The sequence below is a fragment of the Lissotriton vulgaris genome, chromosome 4_1, assembly GCF_964263255.1.
Source record: "Lissotriton vulgaris chromosome 4_1, aLisVul1.2, whole genome shotgun sequence".
Classification (NCBI taxonomy): domain Eukaryota; kingdom Metazoa; phylum Chordata; class Amphibia; order Caudata; family Salamandridae; genus Lissotriton; species Lissotriton vulgaris.
The window spans coordinates 994,747,499-994,768,264 of NC_141691.1; the positions used below are offsets into that span (position 1 = coordinate 994,747,499).

Consider the following 20,766-nt stretch of genomic DNA (forward strand, 5'->3'; position numbering starts at 1 on the left):
GTGGTGGTGGGTTGGGGTTCTCCTGAAGTAGAAGTGGAAGCAGCTGTGATCTGTCCAGTGTAGTACGGTGGAGTGGCTGAAGGAGATGTGCTTGCTGGAGGAGGAAACGGGGTCAAGCGTGTAGCCGGCGTAGTGGCTGGGGGTGTTAACCACTTGCTTGAGTCCGAGGTTGGCGAGGTTGTCCAGCAGGGTGGTGGTGGTGTTTTAGTCATTATTGTTCTCCCGTTGGAAGTTGAGGTCCCCAAGGAGGATGTAGTCTGAGGGGGTTAGGCCCTGCGAGCTGACAAAGTCTGCAATGGGTTTGCTGAATTGTGTGCGTGGTCACAGGGGTCTGTAGATGAGAGTGCCTCTTAGGGTGGTGTTGGAGCCATCCAGAATGGTTATGGCGATGTGGGGGGCATAGGCGGCATTCATCCAGTTTTATGTGAGCATGGAAACATCTGGTGATGTTGTGTCTAAGAGGTTCCAGAGTTCAACAGTGTGCCTTGGTACAGAGCGGGTGTTGAGCAGGATGCACTTGAGGTGGTTGTTGCAGGGGCCTGGCCTGGCGGATGCGGTGCTGGTCCGGAGGCAGGTGAACTTGCAGGGTTGGCAGGTGAAGGTTCTTTGTGTGCATTTTTGGCTGGCTTGGTGGCAGGTGGTGTTCCAGCCGGCGTTGAGTGCATGGAGGGTGGAAGCATCGTAGTTCAGACCGGTGACCTGGTATCGTTGAGGGCCAGGGGTCCTGGCGCTGGGCGCGGTCCATGCGCGGACGGGCGCAGATGGGCTTACCTTTGTTGCGCCTTCGGCACTGGAGCGGTGCCTCCGCTGCACAACAGCAAACTTGCAATATTGTATGTAAACTAATACCACTCAACACTCACACGGGGTACTAAATCAGAAGGGATGAGGGCAGGCACTGAGGTTCCGTGACGATTGTAAGTGGTGTTTTTGACTCGCACGAATATGGTCGAGTCTGGTATCTATGAACCGCAAATGACGAGTTTAGTAAGTGTGCGCAGTTTCGCTGTGCTAACTTAAACCGTTCGTTTGTTATGTGGGTTTTTCATCTGTACCCACGGGTTCCATCTTAGATACGGCATCCATTTTGTCTCTTGCCCTCAAGTAGCCAGCGAACGGACGATGTCCGCTTCGCGACCCTGGGACTCCCAAGATATTTGCGGAAGACACATGTTCTTTGTAAGTGTCTTTATGACGAGGGGGATGATACTGTAAGGCAGATGGCCCCGCTCGAGGCTCATCTCGCCGTGCCGGTTTATTGTCTCAGCCGTGCATCTCATTAGGCACGTCCCTTTGATGCCTGTATCTCGTGTTTCCTGATACCTCCCCTTTTACACCCTTTCCGATCTCCCCACTGTCTCCGTCTTCCTCTGCACCTGTCTTTGTTCCTATTTCGATCTGTTTTACTGCCGATCGGAATGCACTAATGTTGGGAAGATGGGTTTTTACAGTTGGGAACCGCCAAATGTTTCCGCACTTATGTTCCGGACCTTATGTGTATCAAAGTGACCAAAGCGACCCCTCTGGGGGATAATTGTGGGAACCGGGTCATAAACTTTTGTGTTTAATGTAACTCTATGGGGAAATTGTGTATAAAAGGAGCGATCCACAGAACCAATTTGAAGCAGTCTCCCCAAGTTGCACGTGTTGTACTTGTTGTGACTTCTGTGTTCCCTGCAGTAAATAAACCTTGAATCTTTGACGCCGAAGGAAGTGTCCTGTGTCTCTGTCATTCGTACGCCGGAGCAGGTTACCCACGAAGGTTTCAGGTGTTGTGCCCTGGCACCGCTGGGTCTTAAAGAACCCAGTCCTTCAGTTGGCGCCCAACGTAGGGCTGCATCAGTGGTACCGGTCCAAGCCCGACGATCGTGAGGAACTTCGTGTGAAATCTCCGAGGGAAGGTGCACTCCGCTTCATCGATCCTGTTGTCGAAACAAGTGGCCCGAAGACTTTTCCCGCGAAGATTCCCGCCTCCTGACGGCTGCGACGGACTGCTGCCCTGACTGTAGACCTGTTTTGGCGCCTGGCGTAGACCTTGGTATAGCGAGACGATTGACGGGCCTTCCTGGTGACGCCATCGATCTTTGAGTTAAGTATTTGTGGGTCGCTCCCAGAGTCCTTAGTTGTTGACACTTTAGCGAGTGTTTTTGTTGTTGACGATGTGTGAGTGTTTTTGTCGGTGACACTTTGCTAGCGTACTTTGTTGTGTTATTTGACGACTGCAGCCGCCAAACACAGAGGGTTTTGTTCTTTGCTGGGACTTGGTAAATCCCGTAGCCCTTGAAGTTTGTGAAACTCGGCTAGTGTGCAAGATGCCTGGTCGCAGTACTTTGTTCAGTTGTTTCAGACCTTGTGGTACGGATTCCCGACTGGAGGACTCGTGTCCGATACCTCCGGTTGGAACTCCCACTTATGAACTGTACAGCAAACATGGGCTAGGCCCGATTACTTTTAATGATTACTGGATCAAATACACGAAGAAGGATGGTGTCCTTAGTTGGCCACCACATGGTAGCTTCGAGGCCCCGATCTTAGATAATCTAGAGGTTAAATTGTTCGCGAAAAAGTCAAGGCCGGCCATGTTTGATGCCTTTCGGTTGTGGCGTAAAGAAGCCCGACAGAAAGAAATCAGACAGACTAAGCGAAATCAGAGAGATAGTGCTGGTACCATTGTAAAGAAAGCAGAGCAGTTTCAGCATGATAAGGAGGTTAGGGAAAAGGAAGTGTTTGACAGATTACAGCGTATGACTATAGATAAATGCTATCCTGCTTTGCCTACGGAGTCAGAAAAGAAGGAAGAGTCAGTTGAGGATCCTTTAATGTCTTATCTAATGAAGTCGCCACCTCCGTACGTACAGGGTACCACAGCCCCTGTGATTCCCCCTGTACCTGTTCCTGCACCTATTCTTCCTTTGCCTGTTCCTCAACCTGCACCCGTTCTTCCGACTGTTCCTGCTCCTTTGACTGTTGCTATTCCTACTGCTCCTCCGCTACCACATACTCCTGCTCACGCTACTGCTCCTGCTCTGTTAACCCCTGCTGTTGTTTCTGTCTCTACTCCTTCACTTGTTAGTCCTGTGTCCTATACTTCTCCCTCTACTCGTAGTTGTAATTCTCCTCTTGCAGCTAGTTTCTTTCATTCGCTCGGACCTGTTCTTGGGTCCGATGGTTCAGATGGTCCTCAGAGACGTAGTCAGCTTCCTGGTAATAGGGAACGTGCTTCGCTATATAATATGGCGATGGGTTGGATGACGCACCCCCTTAGAAATCCACCACGTATTGTACTCGACACGTTTTTTCAATTCAATATACCAACCCAGAGATTTGTGTTCGAGGAAATGTGTAAGGTCCTTCGTGATCAGATATCGGCCGACGCACCTGACGAGGTGCTGACCGCTTTGTCTGATTTGCAACTCCAGTTTTCGGCTGGACTGATAGTGGATACCAATGTTCGACGTGCTGTTGAACGGTTGCTATCTTTTCGTCCCACTCCTATACCTCAAGCCTTGTTTGTTGAGGATATTGAAAGACTGCCAGATGAGTCTGGTCAATTTCCTATGCGAGAAGTTCCACCAGTGTGGATGCCAGGTAATCCTGGGGCAAACCCTCCGGTCCCGCCGTTCTTCCAGAGAGTATGGATACACCTCCCATGGAAAAGGTCGGAAGTGTTACAGGTGAGGCAATCTTTGCCTGACCCTCGCAAAAATCCTGCAGGGTACTATAAGGAATTATCGCAGCTCGTAGACGCTACGATAATGAATCTTGCCGATATTGACATGCTGTTTGGTAATGTTGTACCGCAACCGGTATGGGCTAAGATTCGTCAGGAAAATCATGCAAATGAATTAGGTGGTGATTGGGCAGCCATTATAGCGGCGGATGGGTTGCAAACTGGTGGTGCTAAACCCGACCAGTTGATTACTGCTCTCCCTCAAAGAATAATCACGTTAATGAAAACTCTTATGCCAGCTATGAGGGTAAATTGGGACAAATTGTCAGCTTGCAAACAGAAAAAGGACGAGAGTGTTTCCGACTTCTTTACGAGGTTCGAGGAGGCATTCATCGACCATAGTGGTCAGGATATGAGCACTGAGGGTGGTCAAAGGTTGTTTGTGGATAAATTCGTTTCGAACTTATTGCCCGATTTGAGCAATAAATTAAAGAATTCAGAAAGTGCATGGGCCGTTTCTACTTCAGCTCAGATATTGGCTACGGCACAATATTATGAGAATAGGGAGAAAGAAGAGAGCGACCGTGCTGATAGAAAGACGAAAGAGCTTAAAACTAAAGTGCTGTTACAGCAAGCGTATCCTCCACGTTCCAATCAGAACGCTTCGCAACAAAATAGATCGCAGCCGCAATCGAATAGATCACAATCTCGTAATGACTCCTCTTCCCTAAGATCCTCGTTAGGGTACAATCAATGTGCCTATTGTAGACAGGAGGGTCATATCAAATTCAATTGTCCTGTTTTAAATGAACGTAATAGTGGTAACTCATCTAGAGGTGGTCGTGGTGGTTCACAGCAGGCACCACGTGGTAGAGGTCGTGGAGCTCAGAACGATCGCTCAGATAACTCATCAAACTCCGATAATTGTTTTGATCAACGTGGATCGTCGCAAGGGCGATCTGCACAGTACAATGTAGACGATTATTACGTCGATCAGGGAACTGACGACAGTAATTACTAGGACAGCCATAGACAAGGAGAGGGAGTGGTATCAGTTCCGGTTGATCAGAGAGGGCCTTACGTCGCAGTTGCTACATCGGGCGTCGTTGAGCCTTTTCTGTTGGACACTGGTGCAGCGAAAAGTTCCATTAAGCATTCGAAACTCCCTGGCGCACCTTTGTCTGGCTTAACCAATGTTTCCGTTGGATTCTCTGGCGCCCCCGTTAGCAATCCAGTTTCGCGCCCTTTGCCCCTTATAATTGGGCCTCGTGAGCTGGAAGCTCCGTTGATTTTAACCACGGGTTGTGGTGAAAATCTTTTGGGCCTGGATTTGCTTAAACGTTTGTATGCAACTTTGTATTGTTCTCCTGCGGGTGTAAAGCTTACGTTGGGAGAGAGGGTTGTCTCTCCTATGTACTTGTCTCTCGATAAGCTTCCACCGGAATTGAGTTCTCTTCCTGCATCTTTGTGGGCAACGGGTCCCAACGATGTGGGCCTACTTGATATCTCACCATATGTTGTTCAGTTGAAATCTAATGTGCGACTGCCACGTATTCCCCAATATCGTATCTCCCTTGATGGTGAACGAGCACTGTTAGCGATCATCTATGATTTGATCGAGAAAGATGTTATTGAAGAGACTCGGGGAAACGTGTGCAATAGCCCTGTACTACCCATTCTAAAACGTACTGATCCTTCAAAACCGCCTGTTTATCGTTTTGTTATCGATTTACGGGAGGTGAATAAAATTGTGGTTCCTCAATTCCCTGTTGTGCCTGACATCACGGCATTACTGACTCTGATTCCAGCTTCTGCATCGTGGTTTTCGGTGATTGACTTGAAGAATGCGTTCTTCAGCATCCCGATTGCAGAAGAGAGCAGAGACCTTTTCGGTTTCTCTCTTGGTGGACGCAGCTTCCGGTTTAAACGCGCTCCTCAGGGCTACTGTGAAAGTCCGTCGATTTACAGTCAAGCCTTGAAGGGTCAACTGGATGCGTTTCGGTTGCCGGTCGGTGCGGCCTTAATCCAATACGTCAACGACTTATTGGTGGCTGCTGATACTCAGGACATTTGCAAAATTGCTACGGTGTCGTTGCTGCAACATCTCTGTGAGTTGAATCATAAGGTGTCCCCTTCTAAACTCCAATATTGTTGTCAAGAAGTAACCTATCTAGGTCACTTATTGTCAAAGGAGGGAAGGAGGTTGACCCCAGAGAGAATTGCAGCGATTGCGCGAATGGCTGTGCCAACAACCCAAAGAGATGTGCGTGCCTTTCTAGGTATCACGTCGTACTGCAGGCAATGGATTCCAAATTTTTCATTGCTAGCGAAACCATTAGTGGCTCTTACGTGCAAGGATGTTTCGACTCCTTTACCATGGACGGAAGAATGTCAGAAAAGTTTTTCTGAATTACGTGATTCATTATGTTCGGCTCCTGTGTTAGGTACTCCTGACTATAGCAAGCCATTTACATTATATGTTCACGAGAGAGAAGGTTGTGCGTTGAGTGTTTTAACACAACCTTTTGGTGGTAAGCAACGTCCATGTGCATATTTTTCCTCGACCTTGGACCCGGTAGCTAGAGCATTGCCGAGTTGTTTGAGAGCAACAGCGGCAGCTGCGGTCTCCATCCGACAATCAGCAGGATTGGTCATGGATAATATGCTTACGGTGATGGTTCCGCATGCAGTCGATACTCTTCTGAATCGTACGAAAACTCAGAACTTGACGAGTGCGAGGTTGTCTGGGTACGAGTTGACACTGTTGGCAAGCCACATTCAAATAAAACGTTGTAATGTTCTGAACCTGGCAACTTTGTTACCAATTAGCACAGAGCCAGATGTAGTAGCAGAACATGATTGTTACTTGAGGACTGAAGAGGAAACAAAAGGTCGAGTGGAACTTAAAAACACCCCATTGGAAGAACCAGATGGTACACTGTATGTGGATGGTTCATGTTTCAAGTTGCCGAATGGTGATGTGACTACTGCTTATGCTGTTGTAACGTTGAAAACTGTTGTTGAGACTGCAAGGTTAAATCCGAATTCTGCCCAAGCTGCAGAGCTGATCGCTCTCACTAGAGCGTGTGTGTTAGCGAAAGGGAAACGTGTGAATGTGTTTACCGACAGCCAATATGCATTTGGCGTCGCACATAGTTTTGGACGATTGTGGAGAGAGAAAGGTTTCTTGACATCGCATGGTACGAAGATTCAGCATGGCCAGCTTGTGAATGATCTTTTGGATGCACTTACGTTGCCTAAGCAAGTGGCGATTGTCAAATGTAGTGCGCATCGTAAGGTGACAGATGATGTTGGTCGTGGTAATGCGTTTGCGGATGAGACTGCTAAGGAGACTGCCCGGAACCTTAGCACTCGAATGTATGTGACGAGTTCGGTTAGGTGGCCTACAGAATCGAGTATGTGTGAGGACACTATTGAGAGTGTAAAGGCAATTCAGAATGAGGCTACCGAGACTGAAAAGACGAAGTGGAAAGAAAGTACGGGAAAGTTGGATGCGAATGGTTGTTGGATTGATTTGTCGGATCAGAAAAGATGGATGTTACCGGATGCGTATGTGCTGGCTGTTGTGACAATGGCGCATGGGTTAGCACATATTAGCGCGAAAGGTATTTGTAAGTTGCTGTCCCCTGTGTGGAAGAATGATGGTATTACGAAATGTGCTGAACGTCTGGTGAAGAACTGTATGGTGTGTATGATGTACAATCCTGGCAAAGGAACCCCAACTCCTCCTGGCAGTTTTGCTCCCCCTTCATGTCCCTTTGAGGTGATTCAATTGGACTTCATCCATATGGAGAGATGCAATAACCTGAAATACGTTTTAGTCGTGGTTTGCGCATTCTCCCGATGGATCGAGGCTTATCCTCTCAAAGACAATACTGCCTTGTCTACTGCGAAAATCCTACTGAAGGAATATTTTCCTCGGTATGGAATGCCTAGAATCGTGTGGTCAGATAACGGAAGTGAGTTTGTGGGAAGTGTGATGAAGAGTGTGTGTAAGGGCCTTGGAATTAATCAGAAATTCCATAGTGCCAATCATCCCCAGTCAGCTGGTTTGGTTGAAGGGTATAACTGCACCCTTAAACTAAAACTAGCAAAGATTCAGGCTACGACTGGTCTCTCGTGGCCTGACGCTTTACCCTTAGCATTACTGTCAACTAGGGCGACTGTACACTCCCGAGTAGGGCTTAGTCCCTATGAAATAGTGTTCGGTCGTCCTGCGAATGTTTGGGGGGTTCCTAGGCCAGGTATTTTTCATGATCTTGAGTATCCAATGTTGATCGATTATCTTCATGACTTGACTGCTAAACTGAGGTTAATTCACCAACAGGTTCACGAAGCATTGCCGACGCGGACGGAGGGTCCAGGCCACCAGCTCCAGCCCGGAGATTGGGTGGTGACGCGGAACTTTTCGCGCAAGAACAACTTGGACCCGAGGTTCACCGGACCCTACCAGGTTCTCCTTGCCACGAGAACTGCAGTTCGTCTTGAGGGGCGGAAGAATTGGGTGCACGCCACCCACACAAAGAAAGTCCCTATCCCGTTGCCAGCAGACTCGTGGGTGAGGAAAGGCATTGCATCAACTGAAACCGAAGGATTGCCGGCGGTTGTACCTTTTAGCGACGCACAACCTGTCGGAGAATCCTCAGTGCAGCAGAAAGACACTGTTGAACATTTGTCAGCAAAAGACTCAAGACCAGAACATTCAACTGATCAACAGGACGTTGTCCCTTCAACGGATCCTTTGTTTGACGAACAGACACGCCCTGGGAAAACCCGATATTTTTTGCGATCTAGCACCAGAGACTAATAAAAGATCCTGTTCTGTCCCTTGACAATTGCATTATCCCGTTTTCCACGATCAGTTTGAACATTCGTATCACTGTAATTATTTTTTACATATTCATTGAGCTTCGTTCCTTACACTTTTTGCTTCCACAGCTGAGAGACATTGTTTTTGCATATACACTTGTGAAATAAAGGCCGTAGGGCCGCGCGCGTACTTCCTTCTGGTTAGTAGGTCTTGACGCTAGGTTAAAGACCGTCGGTTCCTGGGAACTCCTAGGGATTGACTATTGCTACACAGAACGAAGTGCGTCAAGAAACGTTGCGGACGGTCATAGGGAATGGCATTCTCGAAGCTGACGAACTTGGAAGGAGCTCAGGCTCATAGATTCAAGCTGCAGCAACTCAGTCGTACCAAATGTTTTTTGTTCCAAATATTTGTGTTGTTTTGACTGTTTCTGCATTATTGGCGGGTGGGGTGTATTACACGATGTTTTACTTCTTACCTTCTGCTACACCTACTCCTACCCCTGATCCTAAACTTACCTCCACTGCTTCTCCTCATTCTTTCCATATCTTACCTGAACACGAGCAGGCTAGACGTGCAGAATTCCGCAACAATCCTTTATTCAGCTCCTCCATCAGCATCAGTTAGTGGTTAACGCTACTAATTGTTGGGTGTGTGGGTTGATGCCACATACTACGGGTAAGGGAATTCCATATCTGGTGTTACCGTATAGTTCCCAAGGGTCTGCTCGAGCATTTCAGACAATGTTTCGAAGCGCACCGGGTTTCCACCCCATTCGAGAACCACGTTCCCCCTACTCTGGTCCTACCTCGTATCAAAAACCTTTGTCTATAGCAATAGAGGACCTAGATAGCGACATCTATGATCCCTCGCTTATTCCTGAAGAAGAGGTACAAGCCTATAGGGTCCTAAGTAGAGGCGAATATAGTGTGTTCACTAGTGAAAAGCAGCTTAAAAGCTCACCTCCAATATGGGTCGTACCCCACATTGGTAATTTTTGTCTCATAGGTCGTGGCCGAAGATCGCAAGCCCGACTTGGAGCGAGTGCTTGCACTGAAAATTACATTCTGCCGATGGTCTCGTCCCCTGTGTTTTTGGCTGCCAAGGGTACATACTTTATCTGTCATGATCGTGCATACGCATGGTTGCCCGCTGACTTCATGGGCTCCTGCTTTATTGCAAATCTGTTGCCTCCGACGTTCACTGTAGATGCCGATTATCATAAGACTAGAGTTGTGAGAGGCATAATTAGCGAAGAGGATACTGCCGGTCAAGAGGCAGGAGACTTTTTCAAGGGTTTCCTCCCGTTTTGGGGACCTATGGTTAATAGTAGGAACCTGAGACAGTTGACTCGAGTGGTAGAATCGACAGCTAATATTACTGCCAGTGCCCTTGGTAATATCACCACTGAACTTCAGGCGGATAGACTTATGACGTTACAAAACCGTATGGTTTTAGACGTGATCTTAGCAGATCGAGGTGGGGTATGTAAGGTGATCCATTCGAGCTGCTGCATTTTCATTCCAGATAACGCTCCGACTGTCTATCAAGCCATCTCGAAGTTGCATAAGATCTCCGAATCCATACCCGTGGATGTAGGGGATTGGACGCTGCTTGGGTGGTTTTGGGGCCTGATGTCGACTTGGGGTTGGAAGATTCTGATGATCATCGGAGTTGTTGTGGTGTTCCTGTTCACGTGTTGCCTTTGTGTGCAGTGCGGTCCTGCCTTATGTGGCCTCTGTGCTACAACGTGTATGAGACAGCCACCTGTTACCAAGGGGACTCGGTTGGACAGAGCTATGCTACAGCAACATCTCGATGGTCTGATGAATATCGAATATGATTCCGACTAGTGCTTGCCTACATGAGGGCAAAAGGAGCGTCTGAGGTTCCGTGACGATTGTAAGTGGTGTTTTTGACTCGCACGAATATGGTCGAGTCTGGTATCTATGAACCGCAAATGACGAGTTTAGTAAGTGTGCGCAGTTTCGCTGTGCTAACTTAAACCGTTCGTTTGTTATGTGGGTTTTTCATCTGTACCCACGGGTTCCATCTTAGATACGGCATCCATTTTGTCTCTTGCCCCCAAGTAGCCAGCGAACAGACGATGTCCGCTTCGCGACCCTGGGACTCCCAAGATATTTGCGGAAGACACATGTTCTTTGTAAGTGTCTTTATGACGAGGGGGATGATACTGTAAGGCAGATGGCCCCGCTCGAGGCTCATCTCGCCGTGCCGGTTTATTGTCTCAGCCGTGCATCTTATTAGGCACGTCCCTTTGATGCCTGTATCTCGTGTTTCCTGATACCTCCCCTTTTACACCCTTTCCGATCTCCCCACTGTCTCCGTCTTCCTCTGCACCTGTCTTTGTTCCTATTTCGATCTGTTTTACTGCCGATCGGAATGCACTAATGTTGGGAAGATGGGTTTTTACAGTTGGGAACCGCCAAATGTTTCCGCACTTATGTTCCGGACCTTATGTGTATCAAAGTGACCAAAGCGACCCCTCTGGGGGATAATTGTGGGAACCGGGTCATAAACTTTTGTGTTCAATGTAACTCTATGGGGAAATTGTGTATAAAAGGAGCGATCCACAGAACCAATTTGAAGCAGTCTCCCCAAGTTGCACGTGTTGTACTTGTCGTGACTTCTGTGTTCCCTGCAGTAAATAAACCTTGAATCTTTGACGCCGAAGGAAGTGTCCCGTGTCTCTGTCATTCGTACGCCGGAGCAGGTTACCCACGAAGGTTTCAGGTGTTGTGCCCTGGCACCACTGGGTCTTAAAGAACCCAGTCCTTCAGCACAAGGGGACTCAGAAGGCAAGGGGCACAGGCACTCAAGGGGGGCCAGGCAGCAATGGCACAGGTGAATCACCATCGATCTGAGATAGGGTCAAAGCTGGAAGAGCGGACAGGGCAGGTGGAGCTGCAGCAGTGGGTAACAGGCCTATCCAAGGGTCAAGGGTCGCTGTCTCCACTTCGCAGCGGCTGCGATATCAGGGGAGTAGGGGAGGAGGGGTCAGCTGGGAGGCGGGAGTTGTGCGGCGAGGACAGCCAATGGGATCCAGGGCGCGGTGTGGCACGGGTGGCAGCATGGGGAATAACAAGCCCGGATGCGCTAGCACCGGCAAAGTGTGCCAGCTGACGAGCTGCCTCACTCCCAATGGCAAGTTTGTGCTCATAAATTTACAAACTGGGCATCAAACATGCCACCAACCCGTGGTGCTCCATAGATTGGGTCTGAGAGGAAATGATCATTGCAAGTGCTGTGAACAATCTGGGGCAGTCTTTCTTACTTTTTTCCTGGGGCTGTATTCCTGGTCATGTATACTGGGAGGTAGTATTGAGATACTTGCACACCACAATGGGTTTGCAGTTGCCGTGTACACCTCTGGTTTGACTACTTCCTCATACTCTGCACATTAAGGGGACAGTGGCCAGGTTGATCAGAATTGCTCTCAGACTGGATATACGCCACATCTTATTTACATGGGATAGGAGGGTGTAGCCAGGTATGGAGTGCTGGCTGGATGACTTGGATTACTGTAAGGGCCCTGTCAACTTATCCTGAAGAACTGCCGAGGACGTCTCAACCCAAGTACAACTGGGGTCCACTGCTGAGTTTCCTTTCTCCTCCTTCACCTGCAAGTGTCACCAAACATTCTTCCACGCGTCATACTTTCCATAGTTAATTGTAAACCGTGGTTGATGCGACACCTATGTTATTATGCAAGAAATAATATGAGGTATGAACCTTTTGTTTTTGTGCATGCCCGTGCTGTATTATCCACTGACGTCTCTTGTTTTTCAAGTATGTACTGCCGTAGATTGCAGTATTACTGGGTTATGTTGTGAATAGGTAAAATAACAATGTAATGAGGGAACAGCCCTGTATCAGCTCCATATTTGAGGGTCAGTCTCCATATACCTAGAGGTGTACCAGGTAGTCTGCATCTGCCTCACATGTGTTGGCGTCCTCCATACAGCCTTAGCAATTTTGCACACATTGTAGTGTGCTACTGGGTCACTGACGGTAAGTGACATGCAGCAGTACTACACTAGCACACTAAATGGCAACATGTCTGTCTCTCCTGTGGTATTCATCATGCTTGTCCAGCACAGGACATATACAGTGGGAGTTGTGTTGCAAGGTTGCTTGTGAGTGATGTTTGTCCGTCACACATGCATGTTTCACACATCTTGCAACTTTGGGGAGGGGGACAGGGATGTACAACTTGCAGTGATTTTGATCTATGTATCTGGCTACAGTGCCCACAGTTCATGGTGTGAATGTGTCTGGTGTGGGGTGATGTTTTTGGACATCTTGGGGCAGATTTACGAGCCCCTTGCATCTCATTTACAACGCCGTTGCGTCACTTTTGTGCAGGGGTACTTACAACGTAACGCATCTGGGAGATGCGGCACGTTGTAATGGTCTGCACCACATGTAGGCGTTCCTGTGCAGAGGGGGGCATTCCGCCACTGGAACACCTCCTAAAAGTAGCGGAGTGAAATCTACAAGATTTCACTCAGTCACTTTTAGGCCAGTGCTGCGTCAAAACCCTGCGCCTGGCTGAAGCAGGCATGAGGATTGACGCAGCATTAACTAGATAGGGCCCCCAGAGCATTGCTGGATCTGCGTTGCGCTTGTAACGCAATTCCAGCAATGCGTCACTTTTACAGCACAGATGCATCACGCATCTGTGCTGTTTTGGCACCATGGTGCACCGCATTGTAAATGGCGCCCATCCATGATGGCGGAGCTGTAGCGCACAATAACTGGCGCATCCTTGCTGATTTGCAGGAATGCGCCAGTTATTGTAAATGTGCCCCCTTGTATGTGATACAGTGACATTGATATTGGTAGATTTCTGATTAGCATGTATGTGCTTTAGATGCAAGTGGTATGTTGGATTACTACTTACCAACTAGGACTGCATTCCCATATGTTCCATCCTGGAAGCGCTGGTTGATGACTGACTGCTGGTAAATATATACGAATCATGCACACTCCCTGGGAACTTTGCTATGACATTTGTGAACATTCCACGTTGGTCCACTATTGCCTACACATTCATTGAGTGCGTGTGCTTTCTGTTTCTATATATGTGTGCCCTGTCCGCAGGTGGCACAAATCGGATATGTGTGCAGTCTATTGCACCCAGTACTTGTGGGATTCCAGCTATGGCGTAGAAACCCTGCTTGACCAGGAGCTGTTCACGCACAGTATTGGGGAAGTGTAGTTCCTGGGGTATCAGGCTGATTATGCCATTCAACACAATTGGGAGGAATCTAGAAAAGGCTGCCTGTGAGACACCACCCACTCTGCATGTTGTGGGTTGAAAAGTCCCAGAGGCCAGGAAATGCAGCACAGCCAGTAGCTTTGTTTCCGGGGGGATATTGGTTATCCGCTGGGTTGGTGGTGTGAGCCTGTGGCCTATGTGGTTCAGTATAAAGTCAATGGATGTCCGTTTGAGCCTGTAGTGGGCTATGATATCCTGTGGTTGTAGATCTCCAAGGACAAGTCGAGTGCGCATTGGCCGCCGTCGTCTTTGGCGCTGCCTTGGTGGTGGTCCTGGAGGCGGTGGTGGTGGTGGCAGTGGTGGCGGTGGGGGCTGTGGCCTTTGTGGGACTCCAAGCTGTATGATTACTGCCTCAATGGTGTCTGCAGGTCCTCAGCTTTGTGGTGGGGCTGGGCTTGGCTAGGTCTCCTTTTCTATGGTCCTTTTGTCTCCAGTTTTGCATTTTTAGAACTGGTTTTAGCAGTTCTTATTTATCTCCAGCGAAGGGGCCTTAGCGGGAATTTATTTGTTGCCAAGCATGTCTAGGGGATAGTTGATAATAGTGCGCTAGCGTGTTAGCGACTTATTTAGTGGAATTTAGCGAGGGTACACCTACCTCGCATATCATTAGCGATATTTATCTCTTCCGCGCATTGCGATATTTTTTTTCCTTGCTAACGCATGGGAACTGTCGCTAACAGTAGTTAGCGGCAGCTTGCTAATAGTGCGATAATCTTATCGCCGCTTTAGCGGGGATTTTCCCGGCTAAAGCGGCGATAGTGCCCTTGGTAATATGCCCCACTGTTTCTTAAACATATTCCACATTCCAACAATAATGAGCAGCCGTCAACAACAGCATCAGAATGTCAAACAATACATAGGGAAACAGAACTGCTTTCAAGTAATAGGGAAGGTGTCAGTTACTCCTGTTTATCACATAATATCTGTTCCCAGTGTTTGTATGAAAATAGTTTAGTGATATATAAATCATAAAATCCTAGTTATGGACCAAATATATTTTTGCCACACCATCTTTTTCATTGAAGCGATAAAAAAATTGCAGAGAGGACTAGGAAAGATATTTCCGTCATAGTTATCAATCAATACATAAAAATAATATTCCACTTTTTGAGAGTATGATTGCCCTTGAGATTGGCAGCATTCACTGTTATGCAGCCATAGGATTAACACATTTAGGGCAGTACATATTGCTTTGAGTGGGGTCCAATATGATATCTCCAGCCAAAATCACCCACAGTGCCTTGAAGAGCAAAGCCCGAGTTAACAGAAATTTGTCTGAGATGAACGAGAACAAGCATGAGTATGGCTTTTTGCTGCTCCACTGCGCCCCAACCCGAACACGCTCAAACAGGCTTTGGGAGTCTGTTGTGTCAGAATTCATGTTTAGCTTAATGCCTGGCCTCTGCACCACTTAGGTGGACAGGAAATATAGTTTCTAGGTTCCAGACAATGACAAACATAGAACATGGAAGTATTCATGCTTGGAACCTGTGTCTACAAGAGCAAAGGCATATGATGGGCCGGTCTGTAGCATCCCAGTGAACAAAGTATATCACAGGAAGGAGCACACAGAATTAATACAAAATAGAGGTAAAAATCATCAACTGAAATAATTTCTAAATTGGATCACCAGGAGGTACTCCAAGATTTTTTATTGCTTTTGTCTTCCTAAGATTATCAAGGTGATATTTGGTGTGAGTATATTAATGGGTACAAATCCAATCATGGAGGAATACAGTTGCTGGTTCTGTATTTTTATCATTGTTCTAAAGTAACATTGTTTTAACCGTAGTAGCCAACACGAGTTTCGCCCTTTAGAAGCATGCAAGCCTAGGGCTTTTTCAAGGTTGTATTCTTCACAAGTAAATATAATGATAAACAAACAAGGTATCTGTAATCACAATTTGCTGAGATAAGGTTTCCATAAGTGTGGATGAAGTCACACAGGTTGCAGAGCACTTCCAGCAGAGCCAAGAAGACAAGAACTTGTATCAAAAAGCCTCTGTCACAATAATGATCAACTCAGTGGAGCTGGGTAAAATAAGGATTTCTAGGGGTACTCGGCAGTGGTGACCCATTTACTCAATTCTTTTTGCACTTTTTATTGAACCCTTAGCTGCTTCCATAATTGCTGATGCAAGAATTGAACCACTGATTCCTTGGATGGCAAGAACTCAAATTATATGCAGAAAATAGGTTATTATATTTAAACGCTGATAAAAATATTAGCAAGCAAGCTTCAAACAAAATTCAGGAATTTACTGATCTCAGAATCTAAAAGGTTAACAATTTGAAAGCATAAACTTTGTTAATACCCGAGTTGAAGCCCTACTGCTAAACTTGAGAGAAACCACAAATTGTGTTATAAGATTTCTGGTAATCTCCTTCTCAACTAGTTATGATGATTTCTTTAAATTATATTATTTCCTGCTGTTAGACAAAAATGAAAATCACTTGAAAAAAAGGCAAACTACCACTCTCTCGATAGCAGGCAGGGTAGCCTTAATTACAATGTATATTTTGCCTCTTTTTATATTTGCATACTTGTGAAAAAATTCAGGCTCACTGTCCAGAACATAATTTATGGTATTGGATTTTGTTTCTATATATTAAATCTTTTTTTTAAATATTTTTTTTTAACCTTTCCAAAACCTTTTTTGTCGTTGAATCAGACTTACACAGCTCCAGGCCTACAACCCAGGGGCCGGCCGCAGTTGGAATGAAGTCAGTAGCAAAGACAAACTAGTGTAACACAGCAATGATGCCGACAACCCTTGGGTCCGGCGGCGATGCAATGGTCTCCTAGAGACATTTATTCGCAGGTGCCCTAGGGGTGTGGGAACCCTCGCGAGAGTAGGAAGAGAGACCCCTCCCCCAACCCGCCCGGCCCTAAAGACCACTGAGTACAGTAGTCGTAATTAACTAAGCCTAGGTCTATTGACATGTACTGACTCAAGGACACAGACAAACAATAAACACCCCCTCCCCCCCCCTCCGCCACACAACAATAGCCCTCTTGACCATTCCTGTGAATTCTGTAGCTTCTATACACCCCTGTCGCATCTGCATCTGTTGGCACAATCCAGCACTGTCATATCCTACCTATAGTCGCTAGCGCCAATTGTGACTCCCCTGCAGGCGAAAGAGGGAGCGCGCTCTCTGTGTCCAGAACCCCCACCGTGGTCGCTGCCCTGAAGGACATAACTAGACCCTGCCCATGTGTTGCTCAGTCGCTCGCGCCACCGGTTTGCTATCTCCCGTAATCTCTGCCTCTCCCCCTGATCTCTCCGCATTAAAATGTGTTAGATACAGACCCCAAAAGTTCTTCGGCCGGGAAGTCGAGGGCAGCAATTCACTATAGTGTTCTGATTGTGTGCAGCAATAAATCATCTTCAATCATGGGGGGAAGGATCACTTGTCCTGCATAACCAGGGTATGCAGGTTGGATATCTGTGTGTCCCAAGTAAAAAACCCTCATGCACGTGTACAAAGAATCGGAATTAGCGGTATATCTTGGTTCTCCGCTATTTAGACACGTGTGTGCATAATCATAGGGTTAGTGTGAAATGCATCCTTCACCTGGAGGTTCTTACCCAAGGTTAAAAACAGTAGTGATCAGTGATATGGACAGTGCTCAATTTAAAATACCCGGACAGCCAGATTGTCGGATTTTATTTAGTCTGGATTCGGGTAGTCTGTGGACAGTTTGATAGAATGGTACGTCTGATTAATAGTAATGGATTCATACGCACTCTCAATTGTTAAAAATGGTGGTCGACATGTTTCTGCCCTGTGTAGCCTTGTCAGGTCAAGCGGGCTTTCTTCAGGGCCGTGGAGAAAGAGGTGAGTGGTGTAGGTGTTGATATAACAGATATTATCTTGTTATAATCAAGGTGAAAATAAAGGGACCTGTTTATCCTTTATATCAAGAAGGTCTCATTGTACCTGTGAAAAAGAAAAAATGTGATAATGGTGTTCTTGGGGGATGAAGAATAGGGGTTAAGGGGAGACACACAAAGCAGTACCTTGCTGCCACATAAAACATATATTACGAATTTACCATTCGTTGCAACTGGAAAATGGCAATACTTTATCAACCTCACAATCTATGGCAGTTTACGCTCTCTCATTTCTTATCAGCTTCTTAGATACATTTTCTGGCATTTGTTTTATATAAAAAAAGTCTGTTCAGATAGATCGTACATATTGTGGCTAGAATGTCGATATTCACTTGCGTGCATTCATATTTAGGAAGGTAGTATGCCCCATGACAGTAGGCGGTCTCTGATCTTTTGCAGCATTATCATTGAGTTTTTTTGTGTTAGTACTTTAGAAGTGCCTATTCTTATGTATCATGCATCTTGTGGTACGTGTTCTTTTCTCACTTCAGTACGTTCATTATTGGGAAAGTAATGTGCCCCATAGCGTTTATTCGGATCAATGTGAGTTCGTTATGCGGTACAGCGCTGTGATATTTACAGGTTTAGAGAGAGGTGGGAGTAATTCTATGCGGCGCTTGTTTCTGTTCCAATTAGTGGAACATGGTGTTAGTAAGGGAAGCCGTTTTTGCACGTACCTTGTGTGAGTTTGTTTCACGCTTCTTCGGGCAAGCAGGAAATCGAAGGTGCCTACTGTGAGGATAGACACCTGTGAGTTAGAAAAGCAAAGTTAATACTTTACGGGTTTGGTAGTTGCAGAGGGTCTCTGCGTCTCGGTACCTGCGGCTGACTCCTTACTGCACGACTTGTGCTGACGCTGCTTCTCTTTTGCCCGGATATGCTCCGGTATTGTCAGAGGTCATATTTAAGGGGAAGTGGATGTTTTTAGTAAAAAGGCTCGCGTTAGGTGTTGCGAGTCTTTCTTTTCAAAAGGATTTTTTGGGTCTAAGATTTTAATTTCAATTGTTATCTCAGATAATAGTTGTAGCATACTGAGAAAATGTCCGAATACAATGATGTATGGTTGCAAGGAAATAATTGTATTCTTGCTGGTTTCTATTTATGTCATGATATGGAAAGATACCCTCATTATGGTAAAGGGATTTATCTCGGGACCAACGTCTTGTAATCACAGTTTTTTTGGGTCTCACTATGGATAACATGAGTTTCCCTAACTTTTATTTGATAAGAGCCAGGTGAGCATTTGATTATTCAGAAGGGAAAGGGATCTAATTGATAATCCCATATAGATTCTTTCTGTCATGAAGGGGGTTGTTTTTAAGTTTTAAAGAGTGATTCACTTGTTGAGACTTAACCAGGGGATATTATCATTGAGTCCCACCGAGTCTGTCCTCAATCTGTGTACCTATCTCTGCTCTTTCTCATAGAGAATTTTTTCTGCATTCTGATCCTTGTTCTGTAGTGTTTCTAACACAATCTATTTGAGATCATCTACTCTATGTCCTGCTTCTAGATAGTGTTTCGACATCTTGGTGGTAATTTTCTTGCATTTTACAATGCTGCGATGCTCGCAGATCCTTTGCCTGATTTTTCTGCAAGTCATGCCGATGTGTCGCATGTTACATGGACACGTTATCATGTAGATTACATGGCTAGTGTTACAGTTCGTGTGATTTCTGATAGTCCATTTTAGATCAGGTAGAAGTTGTATCTCTCTTACATTTTTGTCAGACTGCAGACTGAGCATGAACCGCAGGGAAAATGTCCCGTTACCGGTGGGTTGTTCCACAGGCTTGGGAGTTCTTTGGATTTCCTGTATTGTGGTCGTGAATGGACTAATATATCCTTCAGGTTTCGTGTTCTCTTGTTCGCGAACCTGGGTTTAAGCCATTTCAGTGTTTCCAAAGTGAGAATTTTCCAATTCTTGTTTATTATTTTCTTGACATTGTTGGTTACAGTGCTATAAGTAGTGACACATGTCATCAAATCTTCTTGTGGTGCTTTTTCTACTGTCTCGAGGAGATTGCTCCTATTCTGATTCCTGGCTCTTTTCTTACATTTGTTGATCACTCTTCTTGAGTAATCTTGTTCCTTAAGTTTTGCGCACAAATCATTTACTTGGGTCTTATACTCTTCTGTTTGGCTGCAGTTCCTGCGCAGTCTCAAAAATTGACTGTATGGGAGATTCTCCCTTAAGGGGTGTGGGTGGAAGCTATTGTAGGACAATAGACTGTTTTTTTGCGGTTGGTTTGAAGAATTTCTTTGTTTGCAGAGTATTCTCCTCGACGTAGATGGTTATGTCTAGAAAATCCAGGCTTTGTTTGTCTGCCATGTAAGTAAACTTCAAACATTCATCCTTGGTGTTAATCCAGGAATGGAAGTTCTTAAGACTTTCCATGCCCCCCTCCCAAATGAGGATGATGTTGTTTATATATCGCCTCCAGAATCGTATATTCTGGAGGTAGGGGTTGTCTGCATTGTTGACATGTGTCTCTTCAAAGGTACTGACGTACAGTCCTGCCACACTGGGGGCAAATGTGCTGCCCATCGATTTTCCGTGGCATTGTAAGAAGAGGGTTTCATTGTACTGGAAAAAATTTCCATCAGTGCAAGTCTGCAGCACTCAAGCTCAAAGTGTCTCGGTGTTTTGTGAGGCCAGTCCATGTTGAAAAAGTATTGTTTCCAAAGTGTCCAACATTTTCTGTTGTAGCAAACTAGTATAAAGGCTTTCAACATCTATCCCTACCAGGATCATGGTGTCTTGAGAGTACTCCACATGTTGTAGAAGATTTAGTAGGTCCCTCGTATCTTTTAGATACATCGGTGTTTTCTGCATGAGGAGTTTTAAATACTGAGCTGCAAATTGCGAAAGTGGTTCTAGGACTGATCCAATGCCAGAGACTATTGGTCGTCCTGGGGAGGTTTCGGTGCTATGTGGATCTTTGATAAAGAGTAGAAGTACGGTAGTTTTGGTGTTCTGGTCTCTAAGAACTCTGCCTCTTTTTTCGAGATCCAGTTGTGGGTTTCCGCTTCTTCTATCATGAGAGCAATTGTTCTTTGTAGT

At 46.1% G+C, this 20,766-nt stretch overlaps 1 protein-coding gene across 1 annotated transcript in view; it reads right to left on the minus strand.

Annotated features, from left to right (window-relative positions):
- The window catches only part of LOC147722796 (uncharacterized), a 45,132-nt gene extending 24,609 nt beyond the window's left edge, over positions 1–20,523 (minus strand). Inside the window, exon 1 of the mRNA XM_086967384.1 lies at positions 20,449–20,523. Within this exon, the coding sequence (XP_086823510.1) occupies positions 20,449–20,523 (75 nt within the window). The remainder of the gene's footprint in view (positions 1–20,448) is intronic.
- Between the last annotated feature and the right edge of the window lie 243 nt (positions 20,524–20,766).